This window comes from Castor canadensis, chromosome 11 (assembly GCF_047511655.1).
Source record: "Castor canadensis chromosome 11, mCasCan1.hap1v2, whole genome shotgun sequence".
Taxonomy (NCBI): Eukaryota; Metazoa; Chordata; class Mammalia; order Rodentia; family Castoridae; genus Castor; species Castor canadensis.
The window spans coordinates 14587122-14608580 of record NC_133396.1 but is presented as its reverse complement, the minus strand read 5'-3'; the positions used below and the strand labels follow the sequence as shown (position 1 = coordinate 14608580).

The window sequence follows — 21459 nt, the reverse complement described above, 5'->3', positions numbered from 1 at the left end:
AGCACTTCTTCATCAGATCCAAATGTTTTCCATTCAACAGACTGAAAACGTTTCCTAGATAGTCAACTAGTTTGTTTTTTTGGACTACAGTACCAATTACATAGAATTTTCATTTATTCACAGTTGTTGATGTTATACCAAAACTATCCTGTGTGAAACCTGTGGAAAGTTGAATGTGTTTATCTGGTAGCATTTCATAAATATCATCTTTGTATGCTTTATTGTATTTTGTTTGAAACTTTTTAAACAAAGTTATCATTTTATCGTCTTTTCTGGATGTCAGTAGCTTATGCATTTTTCAGTTGCTTCAAAATGAATGAAATGCTTTTCATGATGTGGGAAAGTAAGAAAAAACTTTAGTGGGATCAGTTTCTTTCCTTGAGCAATTTGAGATTATACATTACAGTAATAAAACTATGCCATTCTGTGTTTAAAGAAAATGGGCTAAATATTTTACTCTTTTCATCTAAATTTAGACTTTAAAAAATCTGAAGCAGTATATGGACTAACATCCCTTTCTTGTGTCAGTCTCAGACCAGACCTCTTCCTGTCAGTGTACTGCCTTTGTTTCCTGATTTGTTTGTTTGCTTTCCTAAATAAAAGTTGGTGTCTCAAGCTGGGTGCTAGTGGCTAGTGGCTCACGCCTGTAATGCTAGCTACTCAGGAACCAGATATCAGGAGACCAGCTCCGGCAACAAAAGCGAGACCCTATCTTGAAAATACCCAACACAAAAACGGCTGGCAGAGTGGCTAAACCCCAATACCACCAAAAAAAAAAAAAAAAGTTGGTGTCTCTGATCTGTAGAATTGCCACAGAGTAGAAAGCCTCCATTTTGGGGTTGTTTCCAGTGAGTTGGGGACAAAGTGATGGAGAAGCCCCAGCAACCACTGGGTTAAGTTCATTTCATGCAATTCCAGATTGCCCATGAGTTCATATTCCCAGTTACCTAAAGAATTGTTCTTTTCTTTTCTTTCTTGTTTTTTTTTCTTGCCAGTACTGGGATTTGAACTCAGGGCCTACACGTTGAGCCACTCCACCAGCCCTTTTTTGTGAAGGTTTTTTTTTTTTTTTTTAAGATAGGGTACCTCTCACTATTTACCAGGTCTGGCTTTGAACCTTGATCCTCCTGATCTCTGAATAGCTAGGATTATAGGCATGAGTCATTGATGCCCAGCTAAGAATTTTATTTTCTAAAACACACTTTGGAGCAGTTTTCTATACTATTAGATAGTTACTAAGCACATTAATAATTTAAAGAGCCATTGCCTACAACATGTCCTAGTGTAGGGAGACAGCACGTATGTTCTTCTGGCAAGGAAGAAGGACATATGTAGTAAGAGATGTCTGTTGTAGCATTTCTAAAGGGAGTTATTTAAAATGCATATAATAAACACTTTAATCTTAGGACTCAATTGTCCTTCCTCATCTCTCTTTCACTGTTTAAGGAGTTTGGAGATCAGAGGAGAGAAAACCTTTAAATGTTTGTATTTTGCAGTTACTTTTCTCTTGGGCCATATTGTTACCTGCTAAAGCATGTAGCGCTTTCTCACTCACAGGTATCAGATTCCATTTATAGATGCCCCTTGTGACAGGGCACTGGTGAATGTGTTACAGGAGTGCTGGCATTTTCCGTGTAGGCCATTGCATTGAGCCCTGCCTCCAAAGGAACTGGCATCTTCTTTCCTCCTCTTTAGCCTGTGGGAATGACAAGGTCCTGGCCAGAATACCTCACTTCAAACTTTGCTTACATGATTTTTTGTTTTTTAAGTATATACCAACATTGTTCTAGGCACTGGGTAATGCAGCAGTGAGTAAGACAGGAGCTTGCATTCTAGCAGACGAGAAGGGAAGTAGATAACCAAATGATAGTGAGGACTGCTATAAAGAAAGTAAAGCCAGAGGACATAGCAAAGTGACTGAAGCCTACTCTGCTTTGCTGGATAGTCTTCTTTCTGAAGAGATGATATTTGAGACCTCAATGACAATGAGAAGACAGAGATGAGGAAATGGTGAGGACAGAGGAGGGACTGGGGCAGGAGTGTTCCAAACAAAAGGATTAGTGCAGCCTTCCTGAGGTTAGATTGGGCTTGCTTGTATAGGGAAAGTAGCAAGTAGGAGAGTGGTGAAGGCGATGTGATCAGAGAAGTGGGCAGGGCCAGGGCATGTGGATGTTCACAGGCCAGAGTAGGGAGTTTGGATCTGACAGCAGCCCACTGAGCTTTCTGTAGTTGATAACATTGATTTTATTGACAGCAGGACTATGTGCAGGAGTTAGAGACCGAGAAGACAGAAGTAGCATCATGGCTGGATGTGGTGGCACACTTCTATAATCCCAGCACTCAGGAAACTGAGTAGTAGGCAGTAGGATTGCTAGGGCTACATATTGAGACCCTGTCTCAAAAAAAGACAAATAAAAAATAAAGTACCATTATAAATTCTAATTGAATGGGGAGTTGCCCCTCCAGAGCTTTGATTTTTGGTTTTGCTTCTTTGTTTTTTGTTTTTATTCAAATTGCTCCTCCATCTGTGCCTTCTTGTATATCTCTCTTACCTGCGGTGAGGTACCTGACAGCTAGTAACCAGCATCTTAAGATGTTCTGAAGACAAGATAATTTTTCAAGGAGCTACTGTGACAATCAAGTGATCCTAGAATTTGCTTTCAGAGATAAGTATAAAAACCAAAATAAATCAGCTAACTACTGATCAAGTTCTACTTGGGATTCTTCATTTCTTCCATTTTCTGTGTGTGTGTGTGTGTGTGTGTGTGCAAGTGTGTGTGTGTGTGTGTGTGTACGTGTGTGTGTGTGTGTGTGTGTGTGTGTTTATTTTGTTTTGTTTTTTGATACTGTTTAGGATTGAACCCATGGTCTCACGTATTAGGAAAGCACTCTACCACTGAACTCCAGCCCCAGTCCTTTTTTACTTTTATCTTTAGACAAGGTCTTGCTGAGTTGTCCAGGCTGGCCTCAAACTTTTGATCCTCTTTCCTTGACCTCAGCCTCTTGAGTAAATGAGGTTACAGATGTGTACCACCACACTTGGCCCTCTGTGTCATTTTGCTTGTTAAGCAGGAGTCACCAAAAAGTAGACAGCAGTATAGGGAGGAAGAGTAGATTAGAATTCACATGTGTCGAATACCTATTATACAGCAGGTGGATCTAAGTTCTTTACATATTTAGATCATCTTATAGTCACACACCACACCTGCAAGATGGGAATTATACCACTGCAGATAAGAGACCCAAAGAGGTTAGAGTGACTTGCCCAGGGTCACAGAGCAAGTGTCTATAAGTCTATGCATTACACCATATGTTTTACTTAAAGCAGCCTATCCAGGCTGGAAGTATGGCTCAAATTGTAGAGCACTTGCCTAGCAGTGGAAAAGCCCTGAATCCAAACTCCAGTACCACAAAACACGCAGGCATGCATGCATGCAAACAATATAGCTTTCCCAAAATTATCTTTTCCAACATTTAACAGATGATAGGCACAAATGTTTCCCAGGCAGGTATCATTGGGAATGCTGTGTTAAACAGAGTTGAGCAAGTTTCCTTACTAGAGAACTTCCCCATGCCTCTGATACGGGAGATACCTTGTCACTCGCCATGACACAGAGCATCTGCATATCCTAACTTAACTGGATGCAGGGACTTGTGGTGCATCAGCTGCCAGAATCAGTGTTCCATGGGGCCTGCTTTGGGGAAGTCCCATACTAGCCACAACTCAGCAGAAAATGGAACAAAGGCAGGAAGAAGCATTTCTTTTTCTTTTTCTTTCTTTTTTTTGGGGGAGTGGGACTGGTTTGAACTCAGGGCTTCACTCTTGCAAAGCAGGTGCTGTACCAATTGAGCCCCACCTCTAGTCCATTTTGCTCTGGTTATTTTGGAGGTAGGGTCTATTTGCTCAGGCTGGCCTTGAACTGCAGTCCTCCCCATCTCAGCCTCCCAAGTAGCTGGGATTGCAGTTGTAAACCCCTGGCACCCAGCATCACTTTTTTAACCCCTAGATATACACATATTTATTTCTGAAGAAAGAAATTTTAAGTAGTGCTAATTTAACCAATCAAGAAAATGCTTCTATCAAAATATATTCGTTCCACTTTAGACTAGAAGGCTAATATTAAAAAAAAGTTGTAAGCCAAAGTTTGCTTCTAAGATCTCATAAAAGATTGATGTAGGTCTGGGGGCATAGTAGAGAGCCTAGCAATCGTCAGGCTCTGAGTTCAATGTCCACTACCACAGGTGTGTACACGCACATGCACACAAAAGGAAGAAGCCTTTTCACCTTGAAGGAAACCCACATGGCCACTAAATATATGAAAACAGGGTCACTTTCATTAGGAATCGGGAAAATGTAAACCTAGCCCATAATGAGATTAGCAAAAATAAAAAATTGAAAAATACCGATCTTGGAGAAAAGAACACACATGCATTGCTGGTGGGAGTGCAAACTGGGGTAACCATTTTGGAGAACAGTATGCCACTGTCTCATAAAATTGTTCATGTACTCTGTTACCTAGCAATCCTATCCAGTCCTATACGCCACACTTTAGTCAGGAGACATTTCCAAACATGTCATAGCATCACAGTTCACCACAGCAGAACAGGAAAACAACTCACAAATTCCATCAGTGTTGAAAGGATAAATTGAAGTATGTTTCTGAAGTATAAAGGAATATTATACAGCAGTGAAAGTGGGTGAACTATAGCTAAATGTAATGTGACCGAATCTTAGAAAAAGTGGATTATATTAGAAATGGAGCTTGCTAACAGAGCTCACTTTGTTGACTGGGTTCCTCTTAGAGTCACTATACATTGGTGAAGAAGACAGAGCCCCACTTGTCTTTTTTCCCCATAGGCATTGCCAGCTGTTTTGAAATCAGATGCCTTTGAAATGTCAAGTGACAAAAGGGTATACTAACTTCCCTGTGTGGGACTGGGTCTATACTGTGGACCTGCAGCACTAGGTTTTGAACTCAGGGCCTCACACTTGCCAGGCAGGTGCTCTACAACTTGAGCTACTCCACCAGCCCTTTTTTGTGTTGGGTATTTCTGAGATAGGACTTCATGAATTATTTGCCTGGGCTGGCTTTGAACCTCACTCTTGATCTCTGCCTCCCAAGTAGCTGGTATTACAGGCATGAGCCACCAGCACCTGGCTAAACCCACATTCTGATTTTTGGCCAGTCATTTAATTGCCTTGGCCCTCATTTTTATTAGTGAAAGGTGGGGATATCTGCCCCATCTACTTCACTGAATTATGGGGAAGATCAGATGCAGTGTGGAAGTGCTCTGAAAAGCATCCATATTTAAATAACACATGTGGAACACCACATTTTTAAGAGCTCCTCTGCCACTTCCCTAATAGTTATTCGGGTACCATCTTGTCAGAATATTCTCAACTTGCACCCTTCTGGCTAGTGCTGAGCCAAGAGCCCTTCATGTGTTCACAAAGATTTCTTCTGACTAGAAGCCAAGTTTATGAACACAGCATATGACATATGAGCTATCCTTAGTTTTCTCTATTTTGGTTAGACACACATCTGAAGAAAGAGTGTCTGAAAGAGAGAGAAATATAGTCACTAAATCATGCATATAAATAAATTTAGGTCTAGAAGAAGGAAACCAATCCCATTCAGCTGAAACAAGAGCTATTGGTTTGTCATGTGTTTTTGCTTTCAATGCTCAGACATTGCTGCTGACCACCTTTCTTCAAGACCTCAAAAAAAAAAAAAAAGACCTCAAAGATCAGAGGCGTCATGCCCACATGTTAGCTGCTCTATTCCCAGTATGAGTGGATGGGAATGAATGAGCAGGTCTCTGCTGCCTGGGACATGGCAGAGACCTGCCAGCTTTGTTCCTGGCCTACATTGTTCTCACTCACTTGAAAACATCAGGAAAGCCAGGTGCTGGTGGTTCACACCTGTAATCCTAGCTTCTCAAGTGGCTGAGATTGGGATGATTGCAGTTCCATGCCAGCTCAGGCAAAACAGTTCATGAAACCCCATCTTCAAAATAACCAGAGCAAAATGGACTGGAGGTGTCACTCAAGTGGTAGAGCACCTGCTTTAGAACTGTGAAGCCCTTAGTTCAAATCCCAGCCCCACCAAAACAAACAAACAAAAACATCAGGGATGGTTTACTAAAAAGACAGGGGGCTTCTGGCCACATTTTCCCTAGAGCAAGACTTAGTGTTTGACCTTTTGCGAGCTTGCAGTCAGGACCTTAAAAATAGGATCCAATGAAGCAGGAAATTCAGGAGAACCCTCCACCTTTCTATCTCCCTTTTCTAAATGTACCTTTGTCCAGCCATCCTTTCCCCAAGAAAGAATTCTATAGATTTTAGCAAGTGAGTCAGTTGTTAGAAAGGAAAGCAGCTTAGTTAAGTAGAACAGGTACTTGTCATCTCCCCAGTTCGCAGATGTGTCCAACACGAGAGCTGATTGACACGAGTGCTCTGACACGGTGCAGATTCCCACACTGGACATCTGACGACTTTCTTCAGAGTCAGGGTGTGTGTTTAGATACCAGTCTCCTCATGGGTCCGAGATAATCACCTCTGCCCCACTCCCGTCCCACCCAGTTTTCCCGGCTAATCTACTTTTCTTTTTCTTTAGACCAATGAGGCGAGCTCAGAGTCGATAGCATCCTTCTCTAAACAAGAAATCATGAGCAGCTTTCTGCCAGAGGGAGGGTGTTATGAGCTGCTCACCATTATAGGTACTGTCCAGGGACCATCACTGCATTCCTGTGCTAAGGGACTGCTACAGGTTTCTCAGCTAGTTAGTAGGATTCATGGTGAGGAAACTGGCTTTTTGGGTCTTCTTTGCTTTTTTTTCTGCCAATTATGGGAAGAAATGAAGTTTCCAGGAGAGAGGCTTTTTTGCCAGAAATGGGGGAAATCCTTCATGGCTGATGTCTTGGACCATAGTCAGCTAAAATGGTTGGCAAAGAAGGGAAAAAAACTAAGATATGTCAGTCATGACGTAACAGTAGTGAAAATTTTAACTAAAATTTCCTGTTGCAATTGAGTCCCTTTTTGTTTAAAGATGATAGGAACCTTTGTGACTATTACCCTTGTTTATGGCATTCCTCTTTTCTTTTAGGCAAAGGATTTGAGGACCTGATGATAGTGAATCTAGCAAGGTACAAACCAACGGGAGAGTATGTAACAGTCCGAAGGATTAACCTAGAAGCTTGTTCCAATGAGATGGTGACGTTCTTACAGGTAATAAAACATGGATGTGACACTTGGAGGGTGGGCTCTTGGTTCCACAGTAATTGTGAGGCACCACTCATCTCAGTCCTCTGGCCATTCAGATATCATGGCAGCTTTCAGTGGAGGACCCCAGGCATTTGACACTGAGGATTTAGCTGCAGGTGTGGCTTAGCAAGCTTATATTGCCCTCTCCTTCAGATATTCCTCTCTGGCTCATTTATTCATTTATTATTCAGAGAGGCTAAGTAACTTGTCCCTGGTCACATGCAGTAGTTAAGTGGCAGAGACAGGATTTGGACCCAGGCAGTCTTATTGCAGATACAGGGCCACCTATCCAGCCACCAGTAACCATTTTTGGCTTGTAATATCCTGTTTGCCTGAGTTGTCTTCTATTCAGGTTTTGTTAAACTAAAGCATGGCTGGGGACTGACTGGAGGCTGGATTCTCTTGCCTGGCGCCTCTTGATTTGGGGCCCAGTTTGGTGTGTATTGAGAACAGTTGTTTGTAGCTCCTGACACTGATGCCCACCTGAGGGTGGTGTAGTCCTAGTTCACCTGCTCAGAGTGTTTCCTGGGGCTGAGAATGGAGCAAAAACCCATCCCAGCTTAGTTATTTGAGAAAAAAAAGCATCTGAGCTTGTTCTAGAGCATAATTGAACTATTTATGATTTTTGTGGATTTTATTCTCTGAAGCAGTGGAAAGGCAGAAGGTCCTTAGCTCATGTCCCAAAGGACCCTGGGTTCTGTAGTGTACATTTTGTACACTTCCTATAGCTGTTTCTAAAGAAAGGATTACTCAATCTGAGGTTGTTGGGAAAATATCTTCTAATATTTAGTAATTGTCATTTGTTCTTCAGTATTTTATTTGATTATATCAACTCTTACACTTTCATTTATAATAGGAATTTTTTTATTTTTGGCAGTTCTGGGGCTTGAACCCAGGGCCTCACGCTTGCCAGGCTTGCTAGATAGGCAGTCTTATCACTGGAGCCACTCCACCAGCCTATAATAGGAAATTTTTTTTTTTTTTTGTCTTTTCTTTTTTGGTGCTGGGATCGAACCCAGGGCCTCACGCATGCTAGGCAAGCGCTGTACCACCGAGCTACACATCCCAGCCCAATAGGAAATTTTTGTTTTAAAATCTTTTGTTTATTTTTTGAGACAGTGTGTCACCATGTAACCCATAAGACTGGCCTCGAGCTTTTTGAGGATTTGGGGTTTTCTATTTTTTTTTTTTTTTGTTGCAGTACTGGGGTTTGAACTCAGGGCATACACCTTGAGTCACTCCACCAGCCCTTTTTTTTGTGATGGGTTTTTTGAGATAGGTTCTGGTGAACTATTTCCTGGGGTTTTGGTTCAAATCCTAGTACTGCCAAAAAAAAAAACAAAAAACAAAAAAAACAAAAAATTCTGCACCTTGACCTTTGAAGTTGAGTTAAGCTTATAGCGTCCTAAGTCTTCAGTGAGCACTTTATTTTCATCATCTTTGAGGTGGCCACCCCTGAGTTGCAGCAGTTTCTCTGTGAAGGATTGTTCCTTGAGGCTCCAGAGGGTTGACTGGTGGGGCTACTGTGAGGCCTAAGTGGGCAAAGCAAGCTGGCTTCCTTGCAGGGACAGCAGGCCTAGTTTCTCTTCTATTGGAAGCACCCATGTAGGCTGCTCCTAGCACTCTGAGGCGAGTACCCAGAAATAACTAGGTCTCCATCTTAGCCACACTGCTGCCTTCATGATGGTGTCATTCTTCAGTACCACTTGATTCTGATTTCAGCTTTTACCTGTTTCAGGGGGAGCTTCATGTCTCTAAACTCTTCAACCATCCCAATATTGTGCCATATCGAGCCACCTTTATTGCAGACAATGAGCTGTGGGTTGTCACATCATTCATGGCATATGGTGAGTGGGACGAGATTCCTGGTAGAGAGGGTCCTAAGAACTCTGTTGGCAGATTGTTTATGTGCCATTTTCTTCCTTTGTACCTTTGCTCCCTTCCTTCAGGTTCTGCAAAGGATCTCATTGGTACACACTTCGTGGACGGCATGAATGAGCTGGCGATTGCTTACATCCTGCAGGGGGCGCTAAAGGCCTTGGACTACATCCACCACATGGGCTATGTGCACAGGTACGTTCTTTTTTTTTTTTTTTTTTTTTTCCCTTTTATTATTCACATGTGCATACAAGGCTTGGGTCATTTCTCCCCCCTGCCCCCACCCCCTCCCTTACCACCCACTCCACCCCTCCCTTTCCCCCCCACCCCCTCAATACTCAGCAGAAACTATTTTGCCCTTATCTCTAATTTTGTTGTAGAGAGAGTATAAGTCATAATAGGAAGGAACAAGGGTTTTTGCTGGTTGAGAAAAGGATAGCTATACAAGGCATTGACTCACATTGATTTCCTGTGCGTGTGTGTTACCTTCTAGGTTAATTCTTTTTGATCTCACCTTTTCTCTAGTTCCTGGTCCCCATCTCCTATTGCTTTTAAGGTATCTGCTTTAGTTTCTCTGCGTTAAGGGCAACAAATGCTAGCTAGTTTTTTAGGTGTCTTACCTATCCTCACCCCTCCCTTGTGTGCTCTCGCTTTTATCATGTGCTCAAAGTCCAATCCCCTTGTTGTGTTTGCCCTTGATCTAATGTCCACATATGAGGGAGAACGTATGATTTTTGGTCTTTTGGGCCAGGCTAACCTCACTCAGAATGATGTTCTCCAATTCCATCCATTTACCAGCGAATAATAACATTTCGTTCTTCTTCATGGCTGCATAAAATTCCATTGTATATAGATACCCCATTTTCTTAATCCATTCATCAGTGGTGGGGCATCTTGGCTGTTTCCATAACTTGGCTATTGTGAATAGTGCCGCAATAAACATGGGTGTGCAGGTGCCTCTGGAGTAACCTGTGTCACATTCTTTTGGGTATATCCCCAAGAGTGGTATTGCTGGATCAAATGGTAGATCAATGTCTAGCTTTTTAAGTAGCCTCCAAATTTTTTTTCCAGAGTGGTTGTACTAGTTTACATTCCCACCAACAGTGTAAGAGGGTTCCTTTTTCCCCCACATCCTCGCCAACACCTGTTGTTGGTGGTGTTGCTGATGATGGCTATTCTAACAGGGGTGAGGTGGAATCTTAGCGTGGTTTTCATTTGCATTTCCTTTATTGCTAGAGATGGTGAGCATTTTTTCATGTGTTTTTTGGCCATTTGAATTTCTTCTTTTGAGAAAGTTCTGTTTAGTTCACTTGCCCATTTCTTTATTGGTTCATTAGTTTTGGGAGAATTTAGTTTTTTAAGTTCCCTATATATTCTGGTTATCAGTCCTTTGATGTATAGCTGGCAAATATTTTCTCCCACTCTGTGGGTGTTCTCTTCAGTTTAGACACCATTTCTTTTGATGAACAGAAGCTTTTTAGCTTTATGAGGTCCCATTTATCTATGCTATCTCTTAGTTGCTGTGCTGCTGGGGTTCCATTGAGAAAGTGCTTATCTATACCTACTAACTCCAGAGTATTTCCTACTCTTTCCTGTATCAACTTTAGAGTTTGGGGTCTGATATTAAGATCCTTGATCCATTTTGAGTTAATCTTGGTATAGGGTGATATACATGGATCTAGTTTCAGTTTTTTGCAGACTGCTAACCAGTTTTCCCAGCAGTTTTTGTTGAAGAGGCTGCTATTTCTCCATCGTATATTTTTAGCTCCTTTGTGAAAGACAAGTTGGTTATAGTTGTGTGGCTTCATATCTGGGTCCTCTATTCTGTTCCACTGGTCTTCATGTCTGTTTTTGTGCCAGTACCATGCTGTTTTTATTGTTATTGCTTTGTAATATAGTTTGAAGTCAGGTATTGTGATACCTCCTGCATTGTTCTTTTGACTGAGTATTGCCTTGGCTATTCGTGGCCTCTTGTGTTTCCATATAAATTTAACAGTAGATTTTTCAATCTCTTTAATGAATGTCATTGGAATTTTGATGGGAATTGCATTAAACATGTAGATTACTTTTGGGAGTATTGACATTTTTACTATGTTGATTCTACCAATCCATGAGCATGGGAGATCTCTCCACTTTCTATAGTCTTCCTCAGTCTCTTTCTTCAGAAGTGTATAGTTTTCCTTGTAGAGGTCTTTCACATCTTTTGTTAGGTTTACACCTAGGTATTTGATTTTTTTTGAGGCTATTGTAAATGGAATTGTTTTCATACATCCTTTTTCAGTTTGCTCATTGTTAGTGTATAGAAATGCTAATGATTTTTCTATGTTGATTTTATATCCTGCTACCTTGCTATAGCTATTGATGATGTCTAGAAGCTTCTGAGTAGAGTTTTTTGGGTCTTTAAGGTATAGAATCATGTCGTCTGCAAATAGGGATATTTTGACAGTTTCTTTACCTATTTGTATTCCTTTTATTCCTTCTTCTTGCCTAATTACTCTGGCTAGGAATTCCAGTACTATGTTGAATAGGAGTGGAGATAGTGGGCATCCTTGTCTGGCTCCTGATTTTAGAGGGAATGGTTTCAATTTTTCTCCGTTAAGTATAATGCTGGCTGTAGGTTTGTCATATATAGCTTTTATAATGTTGAGGAACTTTCCTTCTATTCCTAGTTTTCTTAGAGCTTTTATCATGAAATGGTGTTGGATCTTATCAAAGGCTTTTCTGCATCTATTGAGATGATCAAGTGGTTTTTGTCTTTGCTTCTGTTAATGTGGTTTATTACGTTTATTGATTTTCGTATGTTGAACCACCCCTGCGTCCCTGGGATGAAGCCTACTTGGTCGTGGTAAATAATCTTTTTGATGTGTTGTTGAATTCGGTTTGCCATTATTTTGTTGAGGATTTTTGCGTCAATGTTCATTAAGGAGATTGTCCTATAGTTTTCCTTTTTGGAGGTGTCTTTGCCTGGTTTTGGGATAAGTGTAATACTGGCTTCATAAAATGTGTTTGGCAGTTTTCCTTCCCTTTCTATTTCATGGAACAGTTTAAGGAGAGTTGGTATCAGTTCTTCTTTAAAGGTCTGATAGAATTCAGCAGAGAATCCATCAGGTCCTGGACTTTTCTTTTTGGGGAGACTCTTGATTGCTGCTTCAATTTCATTTTGTGTTATAGGTCTATTCAGGTGATTAATTTCCTCTTGGTTCAGTTTTGGATGATCGTATGTATCTAGAAATCTGTCCATTTCTTTAAGATTTTCAAATTTATTTGAATATAGGTTCTCAAAGTAGTCTCTGATGATTTCCTGGACTTCCGTGGTGTTTGTTGTTATCTCCCCTTTTGCATTCCTAATTCTACTAATTTGGGTTTTTTCTCTCCTCATTTTAGTCAGGTTTGCCAGGGGTCTATCGATCTTGTTTATTTTTTCAAAGAACCAACTTTTTGTTTCATTAATTCTTTGTATGGTTTTTTTGGTTTCTATTTCATTGATTTCAGCTCTTCTTTTTATTATTTCTCTCCTTCTATTTGTTTTGGGATTTGCTTGTTCTTGTTTTTCTAGGAGTTTGAGATATATCATTAGGTCATTGATTTGGGATTGTTCAGTCTTTTTAATATATGCACTCATGGCTATAAACTTTCCTCTCAGGACTGCCTTAGCTGTGTCCCATAGGTTCTGGTAGGTTGTGTTTTCATTTTCATTGGCTTCCCGGAACTTTTTAATTTCCTCTTTTATTTCATCGATGATCCATTCTTCATTAAGTAATGAGTTATTTAGTTTACAGCTGTTTGCATGTTTTTTGTCTTTACTTTTGTTGTTGAGTTCTACTTTTACTGCATTGTGATCAGATAGTATGCATGGTATAATTTCTATTTTCTTATATTTGCTGAGACCTTGCTTTGTGACCTAGGATATGATCTATTTTGGAGAAGGTTCCATGGGCTGCTGAGAAGAATGTATATTGTGTAAAGGTTGGATGAAATGTTCTGTAGACATCCACTAGGTCCATTTGATCTATTGCATATTTTAGATCTTGGATTTCTTTATTGACTTTTTGTTTGGATGACCTATCTATTGATGATAATGGAGTGTTAAAGTCTCCCACAACCACTGTGTTGGTGTTTAGATATGCTTTTAGGTCTTTCAGGGTATGTTTGATGAAATTGGGTGCGTTGACATTGGGTGCATACAGATTAATGATTATTATTTCCTTTTGGTCTATTTCCCCTTTTATTAGTATGGAATGTCCTTCTTTAGCTCGTTTGATCAATGTAGGTTTGAAGTCTACTTTGTCAGAGATAAGTATTGCTACTCCTGCCTGTTTTCGGGGGCCATTGGCTTGGTAAATCTTCTTCCAGCCTTTCATCCTAAGCCTATGCTTATTACTGTCAGTGAGATGGGTCTCCTGTAAGCAACAAATTGTTGGATCTTCCTTTTTAATCCATTTCGTCAAGCGGTGCCTTTTGATGGGTGAATTAAGTCCGTTAACAGTAAGCGTTAGTACTGATAGGTATGTGGTGATTCCTGTCATTTAGTTGTCTTAGTTGTTTGAAGGTTTGATTGTGTGTACCTAAGTTGAGGTTACTCTCTACTTTCTTGCTTTTTCTTTTCCTGTAGTTTGGTGCTGCCTGCCCTCTCATGGTTATGTTGGGTTTCACTTTCTGTGTGCAGAATCCCTTGCAGAATCTTTTATAGTGGTGGCTTTGTGGTCACATATTGGTTTAGTTTCTGCTTATCATGGAAGACTTTTATTGCTCCATCTATTTTGAATGATAGTTTTGCTGGGTAGAGTATCCTGGGGTTGAAGTTATTTTCATTCAGTGCCTGGAAGATCTCACCCCACGCTCTTCTTGCTTTTAATGTTTCTGTTGAGAAGTCTGCTGTGATTTTGATGGGTTTACCTTTGTATGTTACTTGTTTTTTCTCTCTTACAGCCTTCAATATTCTTTCCCTAGTTTCTGTACTTGTTGTCTTAATGATGATATGTCATGGGGTAGTTCTATTTTGATCTGATCTGTTTGGTGTCCTGGAGGCCTCTTACATCTGTATGGGAATATCTTTCTCTAGATTTGGGAAATTTTCCGTTATTATTTTGTTGAATAGATTACAGATTCCCTTCGCTTGCACCTCTTCTCCTTCTTCGATGCCCATGATTCTCAAGTTTGGTCTTTTGATGGAGTCAGTGAGTTCTTGCATTTTCTTTTCACAGGTCTTGAGTTGTTTAATTAATAGTTCTTCGGTTTTTCCTTTAATTACCATTTCATCTTCAAGTTCTGAGATTCTGTCTTCTGTTTGTTCTATTCTGCTGGATTGGCCTTCCGTTTTGTTTTGCAGTTCTGTTTCGTTCTTTTTTCTGAGGTTTTCCATATCCTGGCTGTTTTCCTCTTTAATGTTGTCTATTTTTGTCCTGAGTTCATTTATCCGTTTATTCATCGTGTTCTCTGTTTCACTTTGGTGTTTATACAGTGCTTCTATGGTTTCCTTTATTTCTTCTTTTGCTTTTTCAAATTCTCTATTTTTGTTGTCTTGGAATTTCTTGAGTGTCTCCTGTACATTTTGGTTGACCCTATCCAGTATCATCTCTATAAAATTCTCATTGATTACCTGTAGTATGTCTTCTTTTAAATTATTCTTGTGGGCTTCATTGGGTCCTTTGGCATAGTTTATCTTCATTTTGTTGGAGTCTGGATCTGAGTTTCTGTTTTCTTCATTCCCCTCTGGTTCCTGTACTAATTTTTTGCTGTGGGGAAACTGGTTTCCCTGTTTTTTCTGTCTTCCCGTCATTGTCTTTGGTGTTGTTACTGTCCCTGTACTGTGTGCAATTAAGTATTTTCTAGCTTGTAATAATAACAATGGTAATATTTAGAATGGAAGAGTGAGCTGAGATGGAAAGCAAGAAGTTAAAGAAAAGGGGAAAACAAATACACAGACAAGAGGGAGAAAGCAGAGCAAGGTTTCAGACAAGAAAGTTTCAAAGGTATAAACAGGGAGCGTTAGTGTACTAATCGACAGTAAGCTGAACAGACATTAGAGAGACAGAGAGAGGATTGAAAATCAAAGATAAAAAAATAAAAAATAAGTAAATGAAAGAAATATCTATATATAAAAATGAATTAAAATAAAATGGAAAATAGAAAATTAAAAAAAAAAAAAACCAAAATACCTCCAAGTTCAAATGCAATGCAATGCAGTTTCAGTCTTAATAATTTGGGTGTCCGTCTCAGTCTCCAGTCCTGGAGATGTTCTGTAGTTGTCTCATCAAAGTGGATGCATAAAGTAGAACAAAACTACACACACACACACACACACACACACACACACACACACACACACACACAAAACCCCACCAAGTGTCCCAAGTTCAAATGCAATACAATTTCAGTAAGTTTTTCCACTTGCAGGTGTAATTCGGTTGTTCTCTCATCAAAGGTAGGGAGAGAGAGAAAAAAAAGAGTCTGTAGACAGTTCTGAGAATGGTATCTGCAGCTGTGGTTTGCCTGCCTGCTGCTCTCAGCCTGCTGTAGCTGGAGGCATTATTTATGCAGATCTCTGGGGTGAGCTTAGCACCCACCTGGCTCCGAAGTCTTTGTTTGCTCAGAGTTCTTTGTGCAGGAGCCTCTGCTACAAGCTTTCCCCTTTCCAAGCACACTGGGAAAGGTGACACTGCACCCACTTTCTCAGGCCTGCGTGTTTATTTACAGCTCATGTGGGAGGTGGGTCTTCCCCCCTCTCCTGTGCAGTTTTCCTCCCACCGCCACTCTCACCAGCTTTCCCGCTCCTGGTTGGTGGGAGGCACGTTCTTAAGTGACTTCACCTTTTAGTAAGAAGAGCAGGTATCTGTAACTGAGCCCTCAGGAAAACAGTTGAAGGTTTACTAGAGTTAAGAGAGTTTACAATCAGGGATCTGGATTCTGACCTTGCCACTGACTTGGGATCGTCACTTAGCCTGTCAGTGCTGAAACCACTGACTTTCTCTTTACTGAGCCATGTGGGCCTGAGTATTTTTTATTTGTTTACTTATTTTGATGGTATTGGGGTTTGAACTCAGGGTTTTACACTTGCTAGGCAGGCTCTCTACTGTCTGCCAGTCCAGTCATGAGTATTGTCTGAGATGAACATTTGGTACAGACTACTGTCCCTTGCTCCCCACCTCCTTCCTTGTGTGTTCCGGAGTCAGTCCTACATTGGGTGGCCAGGGCAAAGACAGATTGCTTAGTAGATGGTATTAGGAAAATTGGTTCATGGTAGGGAAGATCATAAACCCAGAGCCCACCTAACCACATACAAAGAGGACTCTGGATCGATTAAAGACCTGAATGTAAGATGTAAAACTCCAGACTAAATAGAAGGAAATGTGAGGAAATAGTTTTGTGATCTGAAACATAGAATTTTTAAACATTTAAGATGTACAAAGCATGAGGTAAAAAAAATGATGAATTTGATTATATCAAGATTAAATATTTCCAGATGTTACACAGTAAAAAAAAAGATTAAAGATTTCTATCCAATAAATAATACTAGGAACAAAGTGAACACAGGAGTAACAAGGTAGAAAAAAATGTTAGCTTCATCTAAAACACACAGGAGATTAGGAGCAAGAAAATGTTGCAAAGCAATGAGAAACAGGACAGCAAAGCGATAGGAAACTGGGCAAAGATACGAAGTTTATAAAAGAGGAAACTTTAATCACTAGTAGTTACAGGAACAGACACTAAAACCTAGCAATCAGAGCAAACCAAATGAGAACAAGATGTCACATTATACATGAGACTGAGGGTGGTTAGGAGGCTCATGGAGCTTCCTGTCCAGATAGAAGATGCCTCAATGCAGCCAGGCAGGGAAATGGAACAAGGACCTTCAATGCTGCCTCTAGGAGCATATCCCAAATAAACCCTCACAAAGGCCCATTGGGGCCATGTATGCAGCTGTCACTGGTCATATTTGTACTAAGTAGAGGCAGCATGAGTGTCCCTCCCTGGAGAATACATGAGTGAAGTGTTAGATCCCACCCTGGACTCAAGGTGGCGATTAGAAACAAAGATCAGATGTAGATAGTAGACAGATAAAAGATAAATAGTAGATAGATGACAGATAGTAGATAGATAGATCTAGAATAGATTTTTTGGGGGGGGTAGGTGGGGCAATTGAATTTAGGGCCTCATGCTTGCTAGACAGGCACTCTAACACTTGAGCCACTCCACCAACCCTTTTTTGTGTTAGTTATTTTCAAGATAGGGTCTTGTGAACTTTTTGCCCAGGCTGACCTTGAATGGCGATCCTCCTGATTTCTGCTTCCTGAGTAGCTAGGATTATAGGCATGAGCCACTGGCACCCTGCCTGAATAGATTTTTTTTTTTTTTTTGCAGTACTGGGGTTTGAACTCAGGGCCTATACCTTGAGCCACTCCACCAGTACCTTTTTTTTGAGATTGGGTCTCTGAAACTGTTTGCCCAAGCTGACTTCAAACTGCAATCCTCCTGATTTCTGCCTCCTCCTGAATAGCTAGGATTGCAGGCATAGCCCCCAGCACCTGCCTAGAATTGATCTTGAAAACATAGCACTGTGTGGGAAATGAAGAATGAATTGCATAACACAGAATCATTAGGTAAATTTAAAACATATGCATACAAAATAATTGTATATTTTACAAGAATGCCTACAAACAAAAGTGCAGATTAAAAGCATTTGTAGGCTTGGCTGGTGGTACATACCTGTAATCCCAGCCTTCAGAAAGCTGAAGCAGGAGAATCACAAGTTCAAGGCCTTCCAGCCTCACCTACATAGAGAGACTCTGTCTTTTTTTGGGGGGGTGGGGTGGTACTTGGGTTTGAACCTTGGTACTTGGTCTTATGCTTGCCAGGCAGGCACTCTACCACTTGAGCCACTGGGTATTTTCAAGATAGGGTTTTGCAGGCTGTTTGCCTGGACTGGCTTCAAACTGTGATCCTCCTGATCTCTTCAATCATCCTGATCTCTGCCTCCTGAGTAGCTAGGATTACAGGTGTGACCCACCAATGCCTGGCTAAAAGACCCTGTCTTAAAAGAAAAGCATTTATAGGAAGTAGTAGAGGGACATAAGTAAGTTTTAAAATCCGATAACATGTAAATGGATTGTTTTTCTCATTTTTGTGTGTTTGAAATTCTTCATAAAAATGTGGGGAGTTTTTTTATAAAATGCATATGTTTATGTATAATATACACCTGGGAGAGAGCTGAGCAGATCTAGAATGTGAAGACAGGTTTGTAGTGTGAGGAGCTCCTGCCACCCATGATACACTCCTGGCCTCCCCGCAGGAGTGTCAAAGCCAGCCACATTCTGATCTCTGTGGATGGGAAGGTCTACCTGTCTGGCTTACGCAGCAACCTCAGCATGATCAGCCATGGGCAGCGGCAGCGTGCGGTCCACGATTTCCCCAAGTACAGCATCAAGGTTCTGCCTTGGCTCAGCCCAGAGGTCCTCCAGCAGGTCTGTGCCCTGGGGCCCGAGGAGCCCCCCATCTCTCACCAACTCATGATTTCCCAAGGAAACCCTTATGAGTCTCTTGGGATAAGAGAGTAAAGGGATCCTGGTGGGAGGGGTTCCTGCTAGCCAGGTGTGCCTTGCACCACTCAGCATAGGTATTACCTGCCTACTGTGGATGGATGTGGTTTTTACTCACTGGGGTCCCAAACCATGCTTGACACTATTTCAACTCTCTTCAGGGATCTTCCCATCCTATGGATAGGGAACATTCTGGAAATACTTGGTGCTTTTTAGCTCCCCATGATGAGCAAGAGCACCAGCTCTGGCATATCTTCCTGCGTATTATATAGTAGTCTCAAACATTTGTTCCTTGTCAAATAGCAGCAATGATGAGGAGAGTCATTAGCAGCTGGTCCTGATTGTGGGACAGGCTTTCTTTTCCTCCTCAGTTTTTGTCATACCCTTCTTTTTATAAAGAAAGACTAGGACTGTGCCATGGAGTCATCTGTATCTTTTTTCTTCCTGACTCAGAATCTTCAGGGTTATGATGCCAAGTCTGACATCTACAGCGTGGGCATCACGGCCTGTGAACTGGCCAATGGCCATGTCCCCTTTAAGGATATGCCTGCCACTCAGGTGAGCTGCAGCCCAGTGGTTCCCTCTTGTCTGCCTGACTTCTACAAACGTTTATTCTTACCTGCCATACTCATGGATACTGACTTGGGTTACTAAGATGAAAGACACAGTCCTTTTCTTCGAGAAATTTATCCAACCCCCCTGCAGTGGAAGGTTGCTTATGAATATTCTCTGTGTGATAAATGCTGTGGTCAGAGCCTAGCCTGGGCAGGGGAGCAGAAAGAAGAGGGGAGCAGGAAGAAGAATGCAAATGGAGGCCCATGTACCACTTATCTCTGTAAAGTGTACAAATCAAGCTAAGCAATTTTTATAAATTTATCAGATATTTTCTGTCTTTCTACCTTGATAAATGTACCTAGAAAGTCATTTTCCAATTTCAAGTTCTCACACATCTCGGAGTTTTGTGCCACCACATTCTGGCACACACTTTTGAAACTTCCATTCTATAGTTCAGCTTCTGTTCATGCCCCTACATATCCCTTCCCTCTGGCCACCCCTCAGGGGTAAGGTACACAGCCAGCGGCACAGTCTGCGCTTGGGCAGACAGACTCAGGAAAGAGGTTTATCCAGGTCTCATCACGCACAGAAAGTGGAGTTGGGGTCATCTGGGCAGGGATTACCTGAGTTCCTGGTATCAGGAGCATAGTCTAGAGCTGGGAGGGGGTGAGCTGGGCTCTGAGCAAGCCTCTCCTACCAGCTGCACAAGCTTCTCCCACCAGCCTGCAGACTGCTTATGCTGTGGGGAGAGTGGCCAAAGGAGCCATCTAGAGCAGTGGCCCAGGGAGGGTTCTTGGTCAAGCCGTAAAGGCGAAGAGCAGTTCACAATATGAAGAGTGGGGACAAAAGCTGACTCTTTAAGGCCCAGAGCTAAGAAAGAACAGGGTCTTGAGCACATGAAAGAGTCGTAAATGTCTGGGGTATAGGTGCTTCTGAGAGTTGCTAGATTATAAGACTAGAGAAGGAAGTAAGGGTACCTCATGAAGAGTTTTGCATATCACCCTAGGGCATTTGGCTCCAGTCCCAAAGCATGCGAGAATTGCTGAAGAATTTTAGGCTCAGGAGTGATAGTATCAGGTAGAGTATAGATTTTTAGAAAGGTCATTCTAGCAGATGGATTAGATCTGGTAGACTAGTTAGAAATCTGAGAAAAATGATTCAGTAACAGAAGGATGCTCAGGAAAGAGTTAGAAGACTATTTAGTATGAACATGAAAAGGTTCAGATCTAGAAGCAGCACTGTCCAGCAGAACTCTGCAGTGATGGAAGTGTCTAGACCTGTGCTGTCCAGTATGGCGGCCAATAGCTACCTGTGGCTATTGAGTGTTAAATGTAGCCAGTGAGCCTGTGAGATTGACTTTTAAACCTAACTTAATTTAAAATAAATAGATACATGTGTCTAGTGGCTACAGCAGCCTGAGAGATTTCCAGATTTCGGGCTTGAACAGGACACCCATGAAAACAGCACTACTCACGGTCAGGCTGGTTTTACAGGTGCATGAATTTAAGGGCTTTGGAACAGCTGCCCAAGCCTGGGCTGCCACTGGGCACACTGCTCCTTTGCAGCATGACAGTGTCAACCCAGGATGTGGCAGGTGCTGCATTGTGGACCCCATCAGACCCACCTGGGCCTGACAAACTGCAGCCATCCCAGAGTGAGGGCTCTCTACAGTTAAAGGAATTCGAGGTCTTGTAAGGAAGGAGAGGAAATGACCCTTCCTTCCAGCCATAGCGAAGTGGTCCTTCTCACAGCCCCTCCTCTCCTCTTCCTCCTGTCAGCCTAGCTAGGGAGGAGCTGCCAAGCCAGTGGCCTGCATTCCTTTGGAAAAGATAGACTTATTCCACTTCCATTTTTACTCCCAAAAGATCACATTTGTTAGTGGGGAGGAGTGTATTTGTGAGGATTCTCTAGGTCTTCCAGGGCTTCTCCAGCCCAGGTCTTGGTTCTTTCCTCCCCAGATGCTGTTGGAGAAACTGAATGGCACAGTGCCCTGCCTGCTGGACACCAGCACCATCCCTGCTGAGGAGCTGACCATGAGCCCCTCACGCTCAGTGGCCAATCCTGGCCTGGGTGAGAGCTTGGCCACCAGCACCCCCCGGCCTTCCAACGGGGACTCACCTTTCCACCCTTACCACCGAACCTTCTCCCCCCACTTTCACCACTTTGTGGAGCAGTGCCTTCAGCGCAACCCTGATGCAAGGTATCCACTGGCCTGGGGTCGGGGTT

General features: G+C 41.8%; 1 protein-coding gene across 16 annotated transcripts in view; it reads left to right on the top strand.

Annotated features, from left to right (window-relative positions):
• The window catches only part of Strada (STE20 related adaptor alpha), a 40415-nt gene that overhangs the window by 15886 nt on the left and 3070 nt on the right, over positions 1 to 21459 (top strand). For 15 of the 16 annotated variants that reach the window (XM_074045400.1, XM_074045395.1, XM_074045397.1 and 12 more), the window contains 7 exons: positions 6618 to 6720; positions 7107 to 7228; positions 9003 to 9111; positions 9214 to 9337; positions 18432 to 18603; positions 19132 to 19236; positions 21192 to 21433. In XM_074045400.1, the coding sequence (XP_073901501.1) occupies positions 6618 to 6720; positions 7107 to 7228; positions 9003 to 9111; positions 9214 to 9337; positions 18432 to 18603; positions 19132 to 19236; positions 21192 to 21433 (977 nt within the window). Of the gene's footprint in view, positions 1 to 3; positions 6513 to 6617; positions 6721 to 7106; positions 7229 to 9002; positions 9112 to 9213; positions 9338 to 18431; positions 18604 to 19131; positions 19237 to 21191; positions 21434 to 21459 lie in introns of those variants that run through there. The other variant, XM_074045404.1, reaches the window with a different exon arrangement.